Source organism: Mastacembelus armatus, chromosome 9, assembly GCF_900324485.2.
Source record: "Mastacembelus armatus chromosome 9, fMasArm1.2, whole genome shotgun sequence".
Classification (NCBI taxonomy): domain Eukaryota; kingdom Metazoa; phylum Chordata; class Actinopteri; order Synbranchiformes; family Mastacembelidae; genus Mastacembelus; species Mastacembelus armatus.
The window spans coordinates 14,480,635-14,500,346 of NC_046641.1; the positions used below are offsets into that span (position 1 = coordinate 14,480,635).

General features: G+C 39.2%; 2 protein-coding genes across 3 annotated transcripts; both read right to left on the reverse strand.

Annotated features, from left to right (window-relative positions):
* Positions 1-2,981: 2,981 nt before the first annotated feature.
* Positions 2,982-9,170, reverse strand: LOC113138891 (melanopsin-A-like). Its single transcript, XM_026321728.1, has 9 exons — positions 9,004-9,170; positions 6,891-7,024; positions 6,534-6,737; positions 6,096-6,267; positions 5,828-5,989; positions 4,598-4,705; positions 4,250-4,415; positions 3,581-3,724; positions 2,982-3,380 (listed from the first exon to the last, which is right to left on the reverse strand). Exons 1-9 carry the CDS (start codon positions 9,168-9,170, stop codon positions 2,982-2,984), a joined length of 1,656 nt encoding a protein of 551 aa, XP_026177513.1.
* A 3,661-nt stretch (positions 9,171-12,831) lies between these two features.
* Positions 12,832-16,507, reverse strand: LOC113139183 (putative defense protein Hdd11-like). Of its 2 annotated transcripts, XM_026322218.1 has the most exons (6): positions 16,420-16,507; positions 15,688-15,827; positions 14,505-14,617; positions 14,135-14,244; positions 13,651-13,715; positions 12,832-13,200 (listed from the first exon to the last, which is right to left on the reverse strand). In XM_026322218.1, exons 1-6 carry the CDS (start codon positions 16,467-16,469, stop codon positions 13,091-13,093), a joined length of 588 nt encoding a protein of 195 aa, XP_026178003.1. In that variant the 5' UTR covers positions 16,470-16,507; the 3' UTR covers positions 12,832-13,090. The 2 variants fall into 2 exon arrangements, with proteins under 2 accessions (XP_026178003.1, XP_026178002.1); XM_026322217.1 differs by lacking the exon at positions 16,420-16,507 and having other exon boundaries at positions 15,688-15,929.
* Between the last annotated feature and the right edge of the window lie 3,205 nt (positions 16,508-19,712).

The following is a 19,712-nucleotide window of genomic DNA, read 5'->3' on the forward strand; positions in this document are numbered from 1 at the left end:
TGAATGCACTAAAGTATTGTCAATAAACTTAATCCATAATTTTGTAAAACTGTCTAGCATTAATGGTCTGGTGATTGAGCTGACAAGTGCAGAGTTTAACCAAGAAGGTAAAGGTAACTCAACCCTAACATGCTGAATTTTGTTGTATAATATTTATAGTTATAAAACCATGAGCTGCATGATTTGCGAGTTACTTTCATACTTGTTTCTGACTGCTACTGTATGCCAAACATTTACTGGAAGAATTAATGATAATTAGGAATAGGAATAACTAAGAAAGTAGGAAAAAGAGAAGGATTTATTTTGTCATTGACTGACTGGAGTGATTGTTATATTTAAATAGAGAAAAAAACATTTTTTAAAGTGTGGTAAATAAACCATTTAGTAAATATCTTTGGTCAAACGTGTATTTAAAACTTAGAACAACACCATTGCATAATTCCTAAAATGAGACGTTCGAGCACACGTTCACCCAGATTGCTGGCAACTATGCTGCAGCCAACACAAGCAACAAATCTTCTTCTGCTCCCTTCAGGGGTCGCCACAGCGAATCATCTGCCTCCATTTAACCCTATCCTCTGTATCCTCCTCACCCACACCAACTATCCTCATGTCCTCCTTTACTACATCCAAGAACCTCCTCTTTGGTCTTCCTCTTGGCCTCCTTCCTGGCAGCTCTAACCTCAGCATCCTTTTACCAATGTATTCACTGTCCCTCCTCTGAACATGTCCAAACCATCTCAATCTGGCTTCCCTGGCTTTTTCTCCAAAACATCTAACATGAGCTGTCCCTCTGATGTCCTCATTCCTGATCCTATCCATCCTCGTCACTCCCAGAGAGAACCTCAACATCTTCAGCTCTGCTACCTCCAGCTCTGCCTCCTGTCTTTTTCTCAGTGCCACTGTCTCTAAACCAGACAACATTGCTGCTCTCACCACTGTCTTGTCCACCTTTCCTTTCATTCTTGCTGACACTCTTTTGTCACACATCACACCTGACACTTTCCTCCACCCGTTCCAACCTGCTTGCACACGTCTCTTCACTTCTTTTCCACCCTCTCTATTGTTCTGGACTGTTGACTCTAGGTATTTAAAATCCTCCACCTTCTTCACCTCTACTCCCTGTAACCTCACCGTTCTACTTGAGTCCCTCTCATTTACACACATGTACTCTGTTTTACTGCAGCTAACCTTCATTCCTCTCCTTTCCAGAGCAAACCTCCACCTCTCTAGATTTTCCTCCACCTGCTCCCTGCTCTCACTACAGATGACAATGTCATCTGCAAACATCATGGTCCACGGAGATTCCTGTCTAACCTCATGCTCACTTCTGACCTCAGCCTAGCCTCCACTACTCTTTCCCATAACTTCATTGTGTCACTCATCAGCTTTATTCCTCTGTAGTTTCCACAACTCCGCACGTCTCCCTTGTTCTTATGGGCACCAGTACACTTCTCCTCCATTCCTCAGACATCCTCTCACTTTCCAAGATCTTGTTAAGTAGCCCAGTCAAAAACTCTACTGCCACCTCTCCTAAACACTTCCATACCTCCACAGGTATTTTGTCAGGACCAACTGCCTTTCCACTCTTCATCCTCTTCAACGCCTTCCTCACTTCATCCTTACTGATCTTTGCTACTTCCTGCTCCCCTTCAGTCACCTCTTCTACTCTGTGCTCTCTGACACTTTCCTCATTCATCAACTCTTCAAAGTATTCCTTCCATCTTTCCATCACACTTGTGGCACCTGTCAACACATTTCCATCCCTGTCCTTGATCACCCTAACCTGCTGCACATCCTTCCCATCTCTGTCTCTCTGCCTCGCCAACCTGTTCAAATCCACCTCTCCCTTCTTAGTGTCCAACCTATCATACAAATCCTCATATGCCCTTTGTTTGGCCTTTGCCACCTCTACCTTCACTTTACGCTGCATCTCCCTGTACTCCTGTCTGTTCTCTACTGTCCTCTCAGTGTCCCACTTCTTCTTAGCTAAGCTTTTCCTCTTAACACACTCCAACTAACAACTTCCTCATTTCACCACCAATTCTCACAAGCATCACAAGCAAAAAAACATTACAATGAAAAGTTTTTACCAAACAGGAATAGCTTAAAGGAACTGCAGAGCATTTGTTACATGTCCACTACAAGGAAAATGTATAAAGTGAATTCTTTTATAAGATACATTTTTCATTACACGTCCATCTTACTGCCAATGAAAAGTTGGAGAGGTCCCATCTACCTAAAGGAACTATTATCACAACACATACTTATGTATATACTACATATACTGAAGTATTGCCTCACAAACTAAAAGGACTGCTTTCTTTCTTAAATCAATTTTATGACAAAATGACCCAAAAAGAACAAAAATCTTGCTTCTAGTTGTAATTTTTGCTCTTTTGCCTAATTTATGATTTATTTATATATGATATTTATATGACTAGTTATAAGGCCAAAGTAGCATTTCCCAGAAATAAACTGGTTACTAATTACAGATGCAAAAGTCCGTTCTTCCGTAAAGAATATCTCATGTGGATCTAAATCAACTAAAACAGAAACATTTCAGCTCAAGTCTTTGTATCACACTTTCATGGACCTTAATAAGCCTGGGCCCTTAGCTAACTGTATGCAAATATGAACAGTATGTTCGGGGAGGATCTAGCAAAGATATGATATAACTCACGTGGCCCCTCAAGATGCTTCTGTCCCTATGTCTAACTGACAAACACTACATCCGGTGTATCAGGAACCTGGTTGTTTCGCTTGACACACCAACTATTCTTTCAGTTATCTAAGCAACAGAGCGGCATAGCCTCAATTTAAAGGATGAGCCAACATGCTCAGAAACAAGCAGTGAACAGTACTTTTCAATGGATGAGTACTTGGCCCAATAAAAGTCTGCTGACTGAAATCACAATAAATAATATAGTTTAATTTGAAAAGAATTCAAGAGAAGTTATTGTCCAGTCAAGTCCAGTTTGTCAGGAGAGTAGCCTGACTGCCTCAAAGACTTCTGATGAGAAGTTCAAGCTGACAAAAATATTATTCTCCATTCCCTCAACACTCTCCTCAGAGCAGTCATTGTCAGGGTTGATGAGGCTACTCTCAGATGTGGGACTGATGACAATTATTTGTGGAACATCCTGAGGCGACCTGGGATCAGTAGAGGGTATTTTTCTGAAAATGATGGAATCAAAAGAATCACTCCTGTGGCTACCACTGATGCTGACTTTCTCATGGCTGCCATCTGAAATCCCACTGGTCAGACTCTGGCTGCGCCTCCTGGTAAGAACTGCTAGGGGGAGAGTTGCGATGGTCAGAGAGCTGGAAATCAAGTTAAGCTCATAGGTGCGCGATGATTCAGTCATGGTAGATGGATGCTGTGAAAAACAAAATATACAAATACACAAGAATAACATCATTTGCAAAACATGAAATCATGAATGCATTCAAGCAAAATAAAATAGCATGATTCAAAACCCTCCAAACACACATGGGGAAAAACAGGCACAGCAGTTCCTTCAACAAGCGAAAACACATTTAAGTTGATTTCACACTTTTTCTTATTGTGTTTTCTCACCTTTTCCTCTGTGATGTTGATGATGTTCTGCGCTAATTGTTTCTTATGGGACCTGCCTCTGAAAGACTGACTGTATGGCAACATGCTTCTAAAAGAATCACTTGACGTTCTGCTCAAAGGCTCCATCTCTACATCTCTCAGGACCTGCAGGACAGAACAGAATCAAATGAGCTGCACTGAACTGAGCTAAATGCAGATAAGTCAAGACTAACCCACCTCAGATCACGTTAGCATTCCACTGACCAATTCAGCTAAAAAATGAATGAGTTCCTATGACAGTAAGACTTCAAAAAAGAAGTGATGACCTTTACATTTTTGCAGATGCATTAAAATGTTTTAGCCAAGTTTGCTGAGGTTTTCATGTGCTGTTGCCTGACATACCTCAAAGACAACATAAAAATCATTTTTCCCTTCAACAACGAAGAACTATAATTGCCTTGTATACCTGCTAAGAAGCAGGGGACGATTATGTGCACTATCTTGGAGATTATTAGATCATCATTCATTTTTTAGCTCTGGGAAAACATGAAATAATTTTTGTCATCAGATACAACCAAATCAATTCCTGTGACACCTGTTTTATGAACGCTGTCACCTCAGTTTTTTCAGATAGGTGCTAGGAAACGCTCTCAAAGAAGAAATAAAAATTCAGGGGGAAAATGCAATTACATCAGTGGATGTGGAGGAAGCTGCAATAAAGTGAGTTCTTGATGATGTGGACTGTCGGCTAATGATAGAGCCCTTGAAAGAGGACTCGCTGATGGAGGAGATACATTCCTTTTGAGGGGTAGGAGACAGAAAGGACAGGCAGGAAAACTTCTCCGCCAGCGTCATCCTAATGAGCATAAAATAGACAAACATGGGTGCGTTGTTTTTTAAATTTAAACAGTATATTTGTGAAAGTTAAGTTTTTTTCTAAATTGTTACTTTTTAAGTCAGATACGATGAACTACGTTTTCCAAGCTACAACACAAATGAAGATAAATGAAAATACAATTACACTGATGAATCCTTTACCTGTATTTGTTGTGTATTATAGCATAAATGAAAGGATTGTAGATAGTTGATGCCTTTGCTATGATTGCAGGGACTGTCTTGGAGTATGGCGATAAGATGTTGGCATGCCTGGATGAGAAAAAAAAAAAAAAAAAAAAAACACTAAAACCTTTGCTGTATTTGAAATAACCTTGATCATTATGTTGTGCAACACAACACCCCAACTAAAAGTTCCTTTTATCTCTTCATTTTTTAGCATTAGGGATTGGCCTAAATGTGCCAGCTGCCACAGAGGGTTTGTTAAGTCTATCTGATCATGTGTGCTTGTGTAAGGCTACCTTCCCTCTGTGAATGGGCAGAGCAAAGATGTAATTTCAGAATTACCTAACAACATCCCATCCTACTGTTCATCCCAGGAGAGACATGTGGTTTAGTGAATGGTCGGATAGATTGGATAAGCAAAGGACATATGAGTAACTGCACCTTCTGCTGTATTCAGACTTTGTATCACCTTATGGCCTCTAGCTAAACACAAGGTTATATAATTTATCACTTGACACTATTTTATGGAGATTGTTATTGTAAGTCACTGTAGCAAGGCATCCTGGAGGTTTAGTGTTACTGCTATACTAGGGATTATATGCTAAACAATGGTCTTCCTCAGTATTTCCAACTGAGCCTGCTTCAGTGATTTATTCACAATGAAAAACAAGCAGTAATTTACACAAAGGTTTTATGCAAAGACACTTTATCAAGAAAGCAGAAGTAATTAGTAAATCCATTTAAAACTTGAAAACTCAGCAGCAATGTTACCTTGTGCATCACACTACATTGTACATAGTGAATACATGTGACAGTGCTGGAAACTATTTCAACCAGTGTGATCTCACAGTGACACATGCTGAGTGTGACATCAAATGTCTTTTGTCTCCCTCTTGGCCTGCTTTTGAGATGTCTGCTCTTATCCAACCATTGCCTGTGTGTTGTGTATCTCAAGCTAAATAACACTTGTTTCAGAAACTGTAAGTAGGTTGTGATTTTGTTATTGTCATTATCTGCTTCTAGCTATACATACTTTATGTCTAGCAGTGATCCCTGTACATATATGGGCACACACTGATTATATTGTCCATTACTCCAACAGTATAATACATATTGCTGCTATTGCTATTATAAACTGAACATGTGTAAGACAGAATATCTACAATGTACTGTACACTAAAACATTACAGCGTATTACAGATGTCTTACCCAGCCCAGGAAATCATTGTGACACAAGCGTATGGTGACCAAGAGAGGACGTAAACCACAATAACAACAAAAGCGATCTTTGCCAACTTCCACTCACTCCTGATGGACCTTTGCTGGATCAGAGTGGATTTTCTCACTTGAGTCCCCAGACGTTCCACCTCCCTGTAGGTACAGCAGGGCAGAAGTGGCAGTTAAAGACAGAGGTATTTTTAAATTCTTGGCATGTTATTCCAACTATGCACACATTTTGATATAAGAGTTCCAGTACCTGCTTGTCTTCTGTATAGCTATAAACATTAACAGATAGCAGTAAAAGATAATTCCCAGTGGAATGAAGAAGACAAAACAGCACAGCATCATTGTGTAGCTCCTGTTGGCCATTGTATATGTGACATAATCCCATGTGCAAGATGTCATCAGGCCCTCTGGGATGTAAGAGCCTAGAAGGATGAAAGGACATTAAATAGTTTTTAAATCACAGGAAGTAAGATCAGGTGAAACATCAATAGCTTGTCATATGATCCTGCTCTTGTTTTGATGTAATGAAGATTATCAGCGATTTGATCAATGATTTGTGTTAAAAATGCAGGTGGATGCATGGAGATTATTTACATTAGTCCCTAAACCTCTTTCCCCAAGCAGCTAACCAAGAACAGGTTAATGCATGTTTCTGTTAGAAAAGAAGCCCAGGTTGACAAAGACTCACTCCAGCCAGCTAGAGGAGCAAGACTCCAAGCCAAAGAGTAAAGCCAGACCATGACAATGGCCAGAGTGGTTCTTCGTTTGGAGCTCCCACGTAAGGCCTGCAGCGGCTTGGCTATTACCAGGTAGCGATCAATAGAGATGGCCAGTAGGTTTATCATAGATGCGATTCCAAACAGGGCACCACAGAATGCATACATCTTACAGCCTACAGGAAAGGAGCATACAGACATATAAACTTTCTTTGACTAGATTAAAAAATAAGCTTTGTTTTTGAGGCTTTAGAAACTATCTAAAGGAAAAGATATACGTCCAGAATTGAGCAGAGTGTACAGTATTAGCAAACAGAAGAAATAATTACCCATCTCTCCAAACACCCATTCTCTGAAGAGACAGTTAATGAAGAAGATGGGGGACTGTGTGAAGGCCATGAGGAAGTCACTGACCGCCAAGTTCACAATGAAGTAGTTAGGCAGGTTACGAAGCTTCTTGTTACTATACACACACAAACACACAAGTGAAAAGAAGGGAAGTTTGACTTAAAAACCATATTCAACATTTTTTTCTTTGATAGGAATGATGATAAACTATTGCACATCATACATGCAAGCTGTACTGCTGGAATGTTGACTCAGTTTTAAGATCTGATTTCTAATTCAGTAAATAACAAATATGGTCATAATCACATTTTGTTTGAATGGATATTACCAATACACTGTACTGTTTTACTGTCAGCATTGATCAGATATGAACCGATCAACTCTGTGTGAAACCAAGCTTGATCAAGCAGCATATTGACCTTCTGTCTGCTTCCACAAGTCTGTATTGAATAAACTGCTCCCCGACACCAACTGAACACCAGACCATGTTACTTCTGTTCCATTAAATGTGTGTCTGCTTTGAACATTTCTATGTTTGTCTATTGTTAGATCAAAGCAGATGTATTTATGTGTACATAATTCCCAGAAAATCAGAGTATTGGGCAGCATCTCTCATCATCATCACCTCATGTGTCAATGAATTTTCTTGGAACCCATAACATCATGTGCCCTTCTGATTCAGTAAACCCATCTAATCTATCTACAGTGATAGACAGATGGACTGTAAGACTGTAAAAGGCCCTGACAATCCGCAGAACACGTGCATGTGCACACACACGCACACACACACACACACACACACACACACACACACACACACACACACACACACCCACACACACACACACACACACACACACACACACACACACACACACACACACACACACACACACTTTTCACAATTGACTTACATTACCTTAACCACTACCTGCCTAACCCCAACCCTAATCCTAACCTAAAGCTTAAACCAAATAATCACTCTAAAATTTAATGATTTATGTTTTGGGGTCTTGCATTTTGTCCCCAACATCAACTTCCAAAATGTGACTCTAACTCTTCATGTACCCACAATATGAGTAATATCAATATGCACAGGCAAACAGACACACTCCTCCTTTCTGGCACATTTTCTGTGAAAATATGAAGATCAGCACTACATTAAGAAGACAGTCCAAACACACAGTTCCTGCTTGACACCTGAAAGAAAGCTTACAATTTATGTTAATATTTAAAAGAAGAGATTTGCCTTTATTTTTTACATTACCTGTTGTATGTCATTCTAAAATGTGAATGTTATAATTGATTTGAACTGCGTGGTACATTTGATTTATAGTGAAACGTACAAAAGCTTAGCACAGAAGGTTTCAGTCACAGCTGTTTCAGTTTTAGTTGCTTATGTGTTATTTTTCTTTAGTTGTAGTATACAACTTGGCACTAGTTAAATGACTTGGCACAAGTTAAATTAGTCAAAATTTGTGACGTCTTACGTAACACAAGTCAGCTCACCATGCTGATTGTTCTGTGGAGCTCAAATACCAGAAAACAGTACAAACACAAACAGATGTTTGGTCAACAGTGCTCTATGAGAGACTGGGGAAGTTTGCTACTTTTCAAAATGCATTTTCATACATTCACAGTTTCTTAGTGCCAAATGAAACATCTGTTCCCACATTTCACTTCATTCCTGTAAGATGCAAAGATTATTTAACTGGTAGATGCCAGCCTTTTGGAAATATCTTGGATCATTTGGAGAGTAAGCAACACGAGAAATACTGACCCTCACTCGTCAGAAAATTTAAGGCAGCAAAAGTCCCTTTTACTGATGCATTCTATATCAGAAACATGAATCCTTTTCTAACAAGTAAAGACCAGAAAAGACATGCCCACATACAATGCATACTTCCTGTCTCTCCCCACTGGTCCAGCTCTCCATTAAATGCTAACATCTCTGAGTGATTATAACTTACTACTCCTTAGCTCTCTGTTTTCACCTTCTAATATTATCAGATGTAAATGCACTGTAAAAAAGCAGACACATACAATAACTCAAAGTAAAACTCTGAAAAATCAATCCACTGATACAAACCCCACCTATAGAAGGCGAATATAACCAGAGCATTCCCAGTCATTCCCAGTATCCCAATGACAAAGACAAATAGAGCCACAATGTAGTGAGCATGGTCAGGTACATCCACTTTGCTGAAGAAGTTGCTCTTGGTGTGTTCTTTCTCTAGCTCCATGCTGACATTGGACCACATTGTTCAAACACTTCACCAGGACTGCCACCTGGGAAGGATGTAATACATCCACTAGTTTGTAATCCACTTCATTTTGCCTGTATTGGTCCCTCAGTTGTAGCATTACAAAATATGCAATAGAAATGAACCATATCTTCTATTGACCGAGCTACATTGCCCAGAAAACATCTGTGATAAAAGGAAGAATATGAAAGAATGTCTGTTCCTCTTCTTTGTCAAGTAGTATGAGATACTAGGCAATGTCCACAGCAGTTCACGTTATCTCAGAATATACTTCAGAAGGAATATCCACAGTTATCCTCTTCTGTTGTGTAGCTCAAAAACTTTCCTTCCCTCTGTAATCTCCAAATATTCCACATTTGATGCATGAGATACTGAGCTGATTATGTTCTCCAGCATATTCAGTCCTGCACTCGTTACAACTGTCACTGTCCCTCCAGTCAGTGTCAGCCTGCAGCCTCTTCACCCATCACACCAGCTGTGCACCAAGCTCTGAATCAGTGGCCTGTCTCTGATTGTCTGGCCGACTAGTGGCTCCTAACCTCTCGTCTTTCCCTCCACGGGTCTCTCCTTTACTGTCCAGTGTTGCTCTGTGCTGATCTCTCCACTCTGCCCACTTGTCATACTCTCTCATCCTCCCTCTCTCCTCCAGCACACTGCCTCCCTTGCTGCTCTCCTCTGCGCCCCCCCCCCCCGCTCTCTCTCTCTGCCCCTACCATCCCCTAACCACTCTTCATGTAATATTGCTCTAGACCTGAAAACCCTTTAACTATCAGATTCTTACATAACAGATATGATGCTTGCTATTATCATCGGTATCAACAGCTTTTTTTTTTTTCTTACCTCACACATGCATCAGACTTTGTAAACTGGACATATAGACAAATGAAAGACATTTCCAGTCTTTGAAGGCCACTGCCCTGCTTATTTTCTACTATCCCTGTCCTCCCCACTGCTGATTACCTGAATCAGGTGTTTCCAATCAGTCGGAAGCTGGAAGATACCATCTCAGATGAGAATGGGGTGGTGGAAAACAAAACAAATTGGTATCTTCCAGTTTCTGATTGGCTGAACACACCTGATCAGGAAAACTATCAGTAGTAGTAGCCCCTAAGGACCAGAATTACCCTACCCTGATGTAGACAGTGACACAGTGAAGACTCATTGTGTTAGAAACATGCCCAAGCTGTTACTCAGGGCCAGCCCAACTAAGTGGGCCTCCACCTCCTAACTTATAAATCCAATTAACCAAAGCTTTGACTCTTGTTGCTAGAACATACACTATTCTTGAATATTTCATTATGTTTTGTCAGTTCTAGATTCATACTATTCATGTACAGAGGGTCCAGTATTAAGAAATTTGTTCCCTCTGCTATAAGTGCACTAAAACACAATTAACTCCAAAGCCAAAGTATCATAGTGAAGCTATTATGTAACGCAGTCAGTGCCGTTTTAGAAATCAGTAAATAGGATAATAAAATTCTGAGTGAACTCAACATAACAATTATGTAAAGCACAGGGAACTGCGAATATTGTCAACAAAAAAGAAATGATATATAAATGTTGCAGTTTTAATAGGGATCTGTTTTGGAGAGCAAATGGGGACAAGATAAAGCCCCTTTCTGAACAATGTTCTTATAACTGCCTGCACACCACATGCCACATCTGTTGGTCATTGCTTTTTATGGTGCTGAACACACTGATGAAAGGGAATGGGGGAGGTAAAGAATGCTGATCCTAGATAAAGATGTCCACTAAGCCTCTACAGCAAAGGATAGCCTTAATGTACACACTGTACATGCTGGCCTGAATAACAAAAAACACTAAAGTGGAAATGCATGTTTTGACAAGGGAAGTAGCCAGTTAAATATACTCATTAGGTCATATTTGGCCACTTTTCTCTTTAATACAGTGTGTGCAACAAGCTTGAGTAAGAGAGGGATTAGACAGAAAGAGACAAGTGATTTTCCTCATCCAGTTCATCGGCACTGTAAAAAATTAGAGGTCTCTCAGATGTAGGCAGGTAGTAGTAAAAATGTAGTAAATTCAAAATTAAAAGCTGAAATTAAAATTATTGAATGTTTACACAGGGGTCAGATTAAACTAGAACTAGAAACTGCCATACCAAAAACACACCATGTATTGACAAACATGCAAACAAAGATTTCCTGAGCCAAGGTGACACAAATGACACAATAAGCATGTATTCAGTATAGTTACCCTGCTACTTGTGTCCCTTTGCTGGCGTGTAATTGGATCAGTAGAACATACATAACAATATAATGATACGGCTGGGAAAAACAGTAGTTTCTCTCTGAGCTGTGAACAATTCTCTCCTCTATTAGGGACATTCCTGTGACTGGGATCTTATTCTTTGACCAAGCAAACACATCAAACTTTAGTCTCACAACATGAACAGTCTAAAAATACTACTATTTCACTAGCCGGATATATGACCTTGTCTAGATGGAAAAACACATCAGTGGAGTGCAAATCACAAAGGACAATGAAGGTCACTACATGCACATGTTCATGAGTCAGTTACTATTGAACCAGCTGGAAGTGCTGGTGCTTAAGTCCTGCGCTTGAATCCCCTGTTTAAAGATATAGCTGGATTTTGCTCACAGTGGAAAGAGACTTAATTATTATTGAGTGGTGCTGCCCATGTGACCAGGGCCTCAGACACATGAGTGAGTTAGAGATCAATACATCACTACATACAGGCAAATAGGTTATGGCTACAGTACAGAGCAACATCAGCATCAAAAAAATAATATATACTAGGTTTATTTAGTGTAAATACATACACAGACACAAGGTCTCTGATGATGATGTTTATCTGGTAAAGCGTGCAGACACAATATCTTGAGAAAAGACATTGTCAACTTGAACCATTGTATGTAGACACCCTGCAGAGTAGATGAACTGGGTTGTCTCTATGTGGCCCTGTGATGGACTGGTGACGTGTCCAGGGTGTACCCCTGCCTTTCACCCAAAGAGAGCTGGGATAGGCTCCAGCAGATCCCTGTGACCCTGGTTAAGGAACAAGCGGCCCTTTATGGGACCTGGCAAGACTCCTCTGTGTCTCTGTTTTTGATTTTGTGCACCCTAAACACAGCAAGCTATATTTTAGCAAAAAAGGATGGACCACTACCGTTCTTCTGGTTTCAGGTGCAGATGTTTCAAGGGGCAGCAGCTTATGGAGAAGTAAAATGTGAATCAAGCAGAAAATAATGTCGATGGTACAATATGGAGCATTAAATCTGTCACGTAACGCAGGTCTTAACTCTTTTTATTGTCTGCCTGGGTTTCTGTTAACCACCATACTGGGGATTGAGGTTATAGATCAAACAATGTGGATAAAGCACGTCCTAAAACGTTCTTCAATAAGTTGAATGAATTTCAGTCAATAACAAACCACCACACTAGGACTCAGTATCTTCTCCCTATCTATCGTTTTTCTTTGCTTCTTCATCTATTTCCTTCTCTCTCTGAAATTAATACACATTAGTACATTTAATTTTAATGAGAATTGATGGTGTCATATTAAAAGATCAGTTACAGAGAAAACCTGATAATTCATAACTAAATGGAACATAAAGAACATGCACGTTCAGAGCAGTGCACATATTGTTATAGTTCAGATTGTAGGGAACCCCGTTAGTGAATTTTGTATATACCATAAGGAAAGAGCAAATTATATTGATGATACATGGTATATCATAAAGAACATGCTCAAATATTTTGTGACTTCATATTTAGAACAGCTGAAATTATAAGGATACAAGGTACAAGTCTCCAAAAATCATAATTTAAAAGCACGCGCACTCTGATTGCCGAAAATGTTTCTATGATTTATAATAAAGAACAGCAGTTAGAGCCAAACAGGTTGAATGAAACATTTTCTTTTCACTTTATGTTCAGCCCAGTATCTGCAATATCAAAAAACACATCAGGAGGAGGAGCAGAGGTTTTTCTTCAGCCATTCCATCACTTGTATTTTTTATCAGGAAAAACCCTTCTGGTCCCCCTGAGAAGTAAACAAGGACAAATCATTACAAATGTTTTTCTCTTTAAATGCATGGGTGCATCTCAATAAATTATAATATTGTGGAAAAGTTAATTCAGTAGCATCTATTTGGACCACTGAGCAATTGTCCGGTTCTTTTTCTCCTAAGCCCAGTTAAGGTGCTTATGACGTTGTCTCTCGTTGCTTTTATCCTCCACTTAATTTTGTGTTAATATGTTCGGAAACATTACTATGAATATCCAGCCTCTTTAGCAATAACCTTTTGTTGTTTACTCTCCTTGTGGAGGGTGTCAATGACTTCTGGACATCTGTCAGGTTAGCAGTCTTCTCAATGATTGTATAGCCTACTGAACCAGACTAAGACCATTTAAAGACTCAGGAAACCTGTGCAATATTCTAATTTATTGTGATGCATCTGTATGTTTTGATTTATCACCCTACTGCACCAACCTCTGATCAGCATGGAGGATCTCACATTAACCCAGTAAACTGCACGCTGCTGAGCTACTGTGGCCCTGGGGGAAAAAAAACAAAAAACAAAAAAAACAAAAAAAAAACACACATGGTTATTCTGCACAGATGTTCCAGCTGTTTCATTCATTCTGCAAAATTTAAATAACAAAAATCCACTTTCCAAAGTTAATCACCTCTCCTCTTCAAGCCTAAGTTGGATTACTTTCTACAATGCATTACAATGAATAAACTTTGCAAAGATGTGAACAATACAGAAGCACTATTAACATAACATTTTATTAATGTAACATTTCTATGAGAAACTTAGTAATTTATCTGTTGAGCCATTGTCACCGAGTCATAAGTTTTTGCTGTGACAGAAAAGAGTCATAAAAATAAACCTGTGTCCTATGAGACAATGGCAGCTATTAGTCTATGTCTGCATTTTTGTGATGGTAAAAACTGGATTTTTTTGCTTTACATGAAGTAGACAGGACTTGTGATGTTGGGTGGTATCCAGCTGTAAACAGTAGTGCTGCCCTTCGGGTTGGTGTTGGAATGAGTAACAGCACCATATGGGTTCCCTGAGCACTGTGAAGATAATAAAATACACAGAAGCAGCAGCTGACTGGTAATGCTTAATGTTGCTTCTAGTTATCTAAGATTAATTCATGAACAAACAAAATACTTTGTCAGTTCATTTACAATTTACTTTTTTTTTTTTCTTCGTTGGAATATTTGGAGGATATTTAGTATTATGTAGTTGTAGGCTTGATGTGATATCAACATGCACATCACATCTGTTAGCATTAAGTTGTTAGGAGTTCAAGTGGAAAGTGGCTGAGAGTCACCTCGAGAAACCTTGTGTCTGGAGGAGGGAGTTGCCAGCTCCCCAGAGCATTAGTGCTTTTGCCTGTCCGGGCTTCCAGAAGGACACCTCTGTATGGTGGTCCAGTGATAGTGACTGCACAAATACACACACAAACACAAATTCACAAAACAGCAGTTAATGTATATGGAAGTCATTAAATAATTTTAAAATGTTGGACTACAGGCAGCACAGTGGGGGAGTGGTTAGCACTGTTGCCTCACAGTGAGAAGGTCCTGGGTTCGCAACCTGGCCTTTCTGTGTGGAGTTTGCATGTTCTCCCTGTGTGGGTTTTCTCCAGGTACTCTGGTTTCCTCCCACAGTCCAAAAACATGTATGTCAGGTTGATTGGTGACTCTAAATTGCCCATAGCAGTGAGCGTGAGTGTGTGAGGTTGTTTGTCTCTATGTGGCCCTGTGATGGACTGGTGACCTGTCCAGGGTGTACCCCTGCCTTTCACCCAAAGACAGCTGGGATAGGCTTCAGCAGATCCCTGTGACCCTGGTTAAGGAATAAGGCAGTATAGATGGATGGATGTTGGACTATAGCCTTACTTACAGTAAGTGATGGACACAAGTAACGTGATTTCATTATACAGAACAACCAAGAGTTGGTTCATGAAACTATGGCCTTTAAACTACTGTAAATCCCTGATGAATAACATATTGATAATGAGACTTTACATTCAAGACTATTTCCAGAACAATAATTGTGTAAGAAGTAACAATTCAGTCTTTCACTGTGCATTTATAAGATCCAGTTTTTTTCCAAATTAAAATTACTTAAAAGTTTTTTTGTTGTTTTTTGTGGCATCTACAGACATCACAGAAAATCTAAGCAAATAGGGTTTAATAAAATCCCTCCATAATAAGATTAATAGAGTAAAGATGACTGACAGAACCACTGTTGCTTAAACCAGCTTAGGTGTAACAAAGCTAAAAATCAAAAAGTGATAAGGCTTTTGATTATACTTGACATGTGAAGCAATCCTTATCCGGCCCCACTTTACCTGTAATGTGCGAAAGATTATTTTCACCCTCTATGTTAATGTCCTTGTTTATGAATACAATCTTAACCTCTACTGTATATAGCCACGGCTTTCTAATAATTTATCATGTTTAACATGAAGCTTGAATCAGCACTAAAAGTAATCATGAACATCTTACCTGTAATGGGTTTGCCTGGCTGAAATATCTTGGTGTTCATGAGAAGGAAGTAAGGTGCTGTTGAAGGCTGAGGCTGTACCCCAGAGTGGCGAGGCAACATATCCTCACAGGCACCCGTGGGAGCACCACTGGGATAGCCCCTAACAGAAGAGAAGCACAATGAGAGCACAATGCAAACAGGCAATGAGAGCTCCATCAGGCTGACTGAAAAGCCACTACGCCAGTATGGAAAGTTGTGTGACTATGATGGTACACAGAACTGAGCTCAGAGAGGGACTACAGCACAACACAACCAAAAAATGATGATTTTCTCCACTTATCACATGAATGCTCATGATGTTTTGGACAGAATGCATAAGTGATATTCATGCATTTCAGGGCAAAATGAACCTCAGTTTTCCTACAGTGAAGCTTAATATCGCAATTTGTCAAACGTCTCCTTATAATTTTCTGTGGCCAGGGGAAATTAGAAAACACTTTCTAGTCAGTCAGTCACATGATGCTTTAGTGGGGCAATAATGTTTATTACATTATGTTAAATAAAAGGCAAGAAGTAATCCATTAAAACCCCTGCATATCATCCTAGTATGTGTTTGACCCACTTGAGCCCATGTCATCAACATTAAAGTGGGGAGTTGAGTGCCCTCTAGCAAACAGAAAAAAAAGCACCCATTCTTTTGGGCTCCCTACAGGTTGAAAAATATAGTGTCAGTGGATGTTGAGTTTACTCACCATGTCTCAGCAGATCTGTCTGCGCTCACTACCAAGACCTGGTGTTTCATTCAGCTTCAGGTTGTCCTGCTCCAGTCTGGTCTTGTCTCTAAGCAAACAAAAAACAAGCCCCAGAAACAGGCAGGAGGAAATATTATGTGTCCAGTGTAGTTTCTTTGTTATCAAAATAGCTTGTGTGTGGTTACATTTTTAAAGAGGCACAAATAAGCCTTGGCATAGGTTCAGATTTAGGCACTGAAATATAAAAGCAGCCTGTGAGTCTTAGACACAACAGTATTTCAGATGTCAACATGGTATGCGTCCCCCATCATTCATTCACGGGTCAAGCATGAATAATGTCAATGAAATTTCATTTCAGTCTGTCTTGAACATCTCCTGACTCTCTGGTTTGATACTTATTGGAAAAGAGTTTCAAAGGAAAAATTACATGAGTATTACTTGTCTGAAAAGATTAATCTGTCCTTTCAAAGTCTTTCTGATTTGTCCAAAAAGTTTATTATGTCTTCATATGTCCTAAAAACATGTTTAATCTCCTGTTCCTAAAGTAGGATTTGTTGGATAACAAAAGAATAAGATGATAAAAAAAATGAACTGAATCTGAGGATATTTATATGTTAATACTTTGGAAAAGTAATTACTGCAGCTCTGCAGCACAGCAGAAGGTCTGTTTCTGTCTTTCACAAACTCTCTCTGGTGTCTGTAGAATATATGTAATTTTTTTTATTATTATGTGAACACTGAGAGGAAGAAGCAGGCTGTGCTTTTAATCTAAACAGAGCCAGGCACCTTAGTGCTGTGGGTACTAGAGAATACCTTATTTCCTGACATGTTCCCTCCGGCTGGGAAGGCAGCCCCATAACAAAACTCAGCCTCCTCCACGTTCACAGTTGTTTTCGTTCTTCTTGTAAAGGTTTGTTGTTTCTGTTGTGGATGTAGGGATGATGTGACTAAACAAAAAAACTCTCGACGACATTCCCACTTTCATTTCTTTTCACAAAATGACATTTGATGCATCTTGAGGCCATCTTGCATGTTTTGGAGTTTTCATTGGTTCTTTTTGCAACGTTTGAGCTGCCCTTCAATCAAAGGTAAATTTAACTGTTGCCGCTACGTTCAGGGAGGCTGGTTACTGTCCCATGGAGCTTAAACTTAAACACATAAGGAGCTATGGTCACAGGATGTTCAAGCTGCATAGAAACGGACTTGTTGCATTTACCTTTTCCATGCTTGGCAGTTATTTTCTTCTGATCTGCTTAGACGACTCCTATTTCTTTTGTCCAGTGGGTTTCACACCATGATACCGAAGAATCAAATAGCAATTTCCTCCTTGATTATAAGACACCTGTAGCATTGCATGACTGTCTGCTTCTCCGCAAACCACTTATTTATCATCGCTTATAAGAAATACTGATTATTTTTTAAGGGCCTTTGATAAAATCTTTAGAGAATAAGCAAGAGTCCTGCTCTTTTCACAGTTTCTATGTTTTATCATGTTTTCAAACCAAGGCCTTTTTTTATTGTTAGCACAATTTGTTTTTGAATGTCAGGATCAACAGCTGTAAATTTGAGCTTAAGAAAGAAAATACAAAAGAATAATGCAGCTCTGTGCATATCTGTGCATCATTCAACTGTTCCATTTGTACACATACACATACATTTGCTCAGATTCTACAATATGAAATGGAAATGATTAAACACTAATCTTTGTTTGACATAATTGAATATAGTCTGCCTGCACTCCCCCTAAATACAGCATGTTCTGTTGGGCTAGTGAACATGGGGAATCCAAATCCAACAAAGCATTTAGTTATTTGGTACGTTCCTAAAAGATGACGTGAACAAAGACTGTTAAAAATTAATTGTCCTCAGAGAGAAAGGTCAAGGGACTTTTTTTTTTTCCATCTATCTTCTCAGTTTAAAGCTTAAGGCTTTTTAAAATTGGGAAAAACAACTCAGTGGAGATACACAGAAAAGTAGTAAAAAGTTCAAACCTATTTCCAGCCTAGTTTAATCAAAAAAAGTTTGTATTTAATTAAGCTGCCATGCAGACACTCACAAAATCTCATCACATTTGATTTCAATTTGCATTACTCAAATAAATCAGTGTGTTTACAGGATTTGTATTGGCAAGTGTTCTGGTGCATTATGATCACAAATCAAATTATAAACCATTAGTTATCACACTGCATTGTTATAACAAGCGAAATGAAAATGGCAGGTTTAGAGCAAATCTTTCAACTGTTACCTTTAACCTCAAACTGTGATAAGATGTGGATGACCTCACTGGACTAAATAGTTTCATCTAAATGAAACAGATTTTCTAACAGCTCCTCTAGCTGATCAGTCATCACTGGATTCAGTTTGTTTCAGTGCAAACAATCTGGTTCGAGGTATCGAAAAATACTGTCCTGGAGTGCCATGCTGGTGTAATTAGGCTCACGGAGGAAGCGAAATGAGGACACAACTATGAATGTGTTTGTGTGTATGTGTACGTGTGTTCTTGCGTGTGTTTGGGTAATGAGCGGCAGGGCAGGACAACAGCAGCAGAACAATCGAATAAAATTCAATCTAAAATTCCACCGAGCGACACTCAGTCATCCATTAAATGCATCTGATCTCCAGCAATGTCAAAATGCTCAGGTAAAAGATGCCAAGACATGGTAATGCTGATCAAGCTGTGTGAAGGGGAAGCCAGATGTCATCTTTTAAAAGAGGTTATCTGTTAACTATTAGCAGCTTAAATCACATGGGGGAGTTTTAGTCAGTGACATGCAGTGAAGCTGTGTGCTGGATATAAGCAAGGCAAGGAAGGTCCTTTAATATATAAATATTAGTCACCAAACAATGATCAAGAGACAGGCATTACAATATCTGATTGTAAAGAGTCTAGTGAGACTGCTAACATATATGGAATTGAAGCAAACACTAAGTAATAACCATATTTAGATGTAATAAAACACAAAATCTGCAATAAAGATGCTTATGATTATAGCGTAGTATAGCTAATCATCAGATGTTAAAAAACAAAACAAGTCAGCGAATCTACTCACACGTTGTTCTGCATTTGCCTCAGCATATGATGTGTGCTCTAACATTCAAGTCGATTCAAGAGGGAATGGAGATAAAATACCGTAAAATCCTGGTGTGCAAAAAATTATGATTGAATAGGTCATAAGAACTCAAGGGCATTTTCTGACTGACCACCACTATGGTTACATTCAGGAAACTAAGTACTTGATTAAAGAGCAGACTGCCTGCAGAAATATTTGTCATATTTTGTTTATACCAGCACC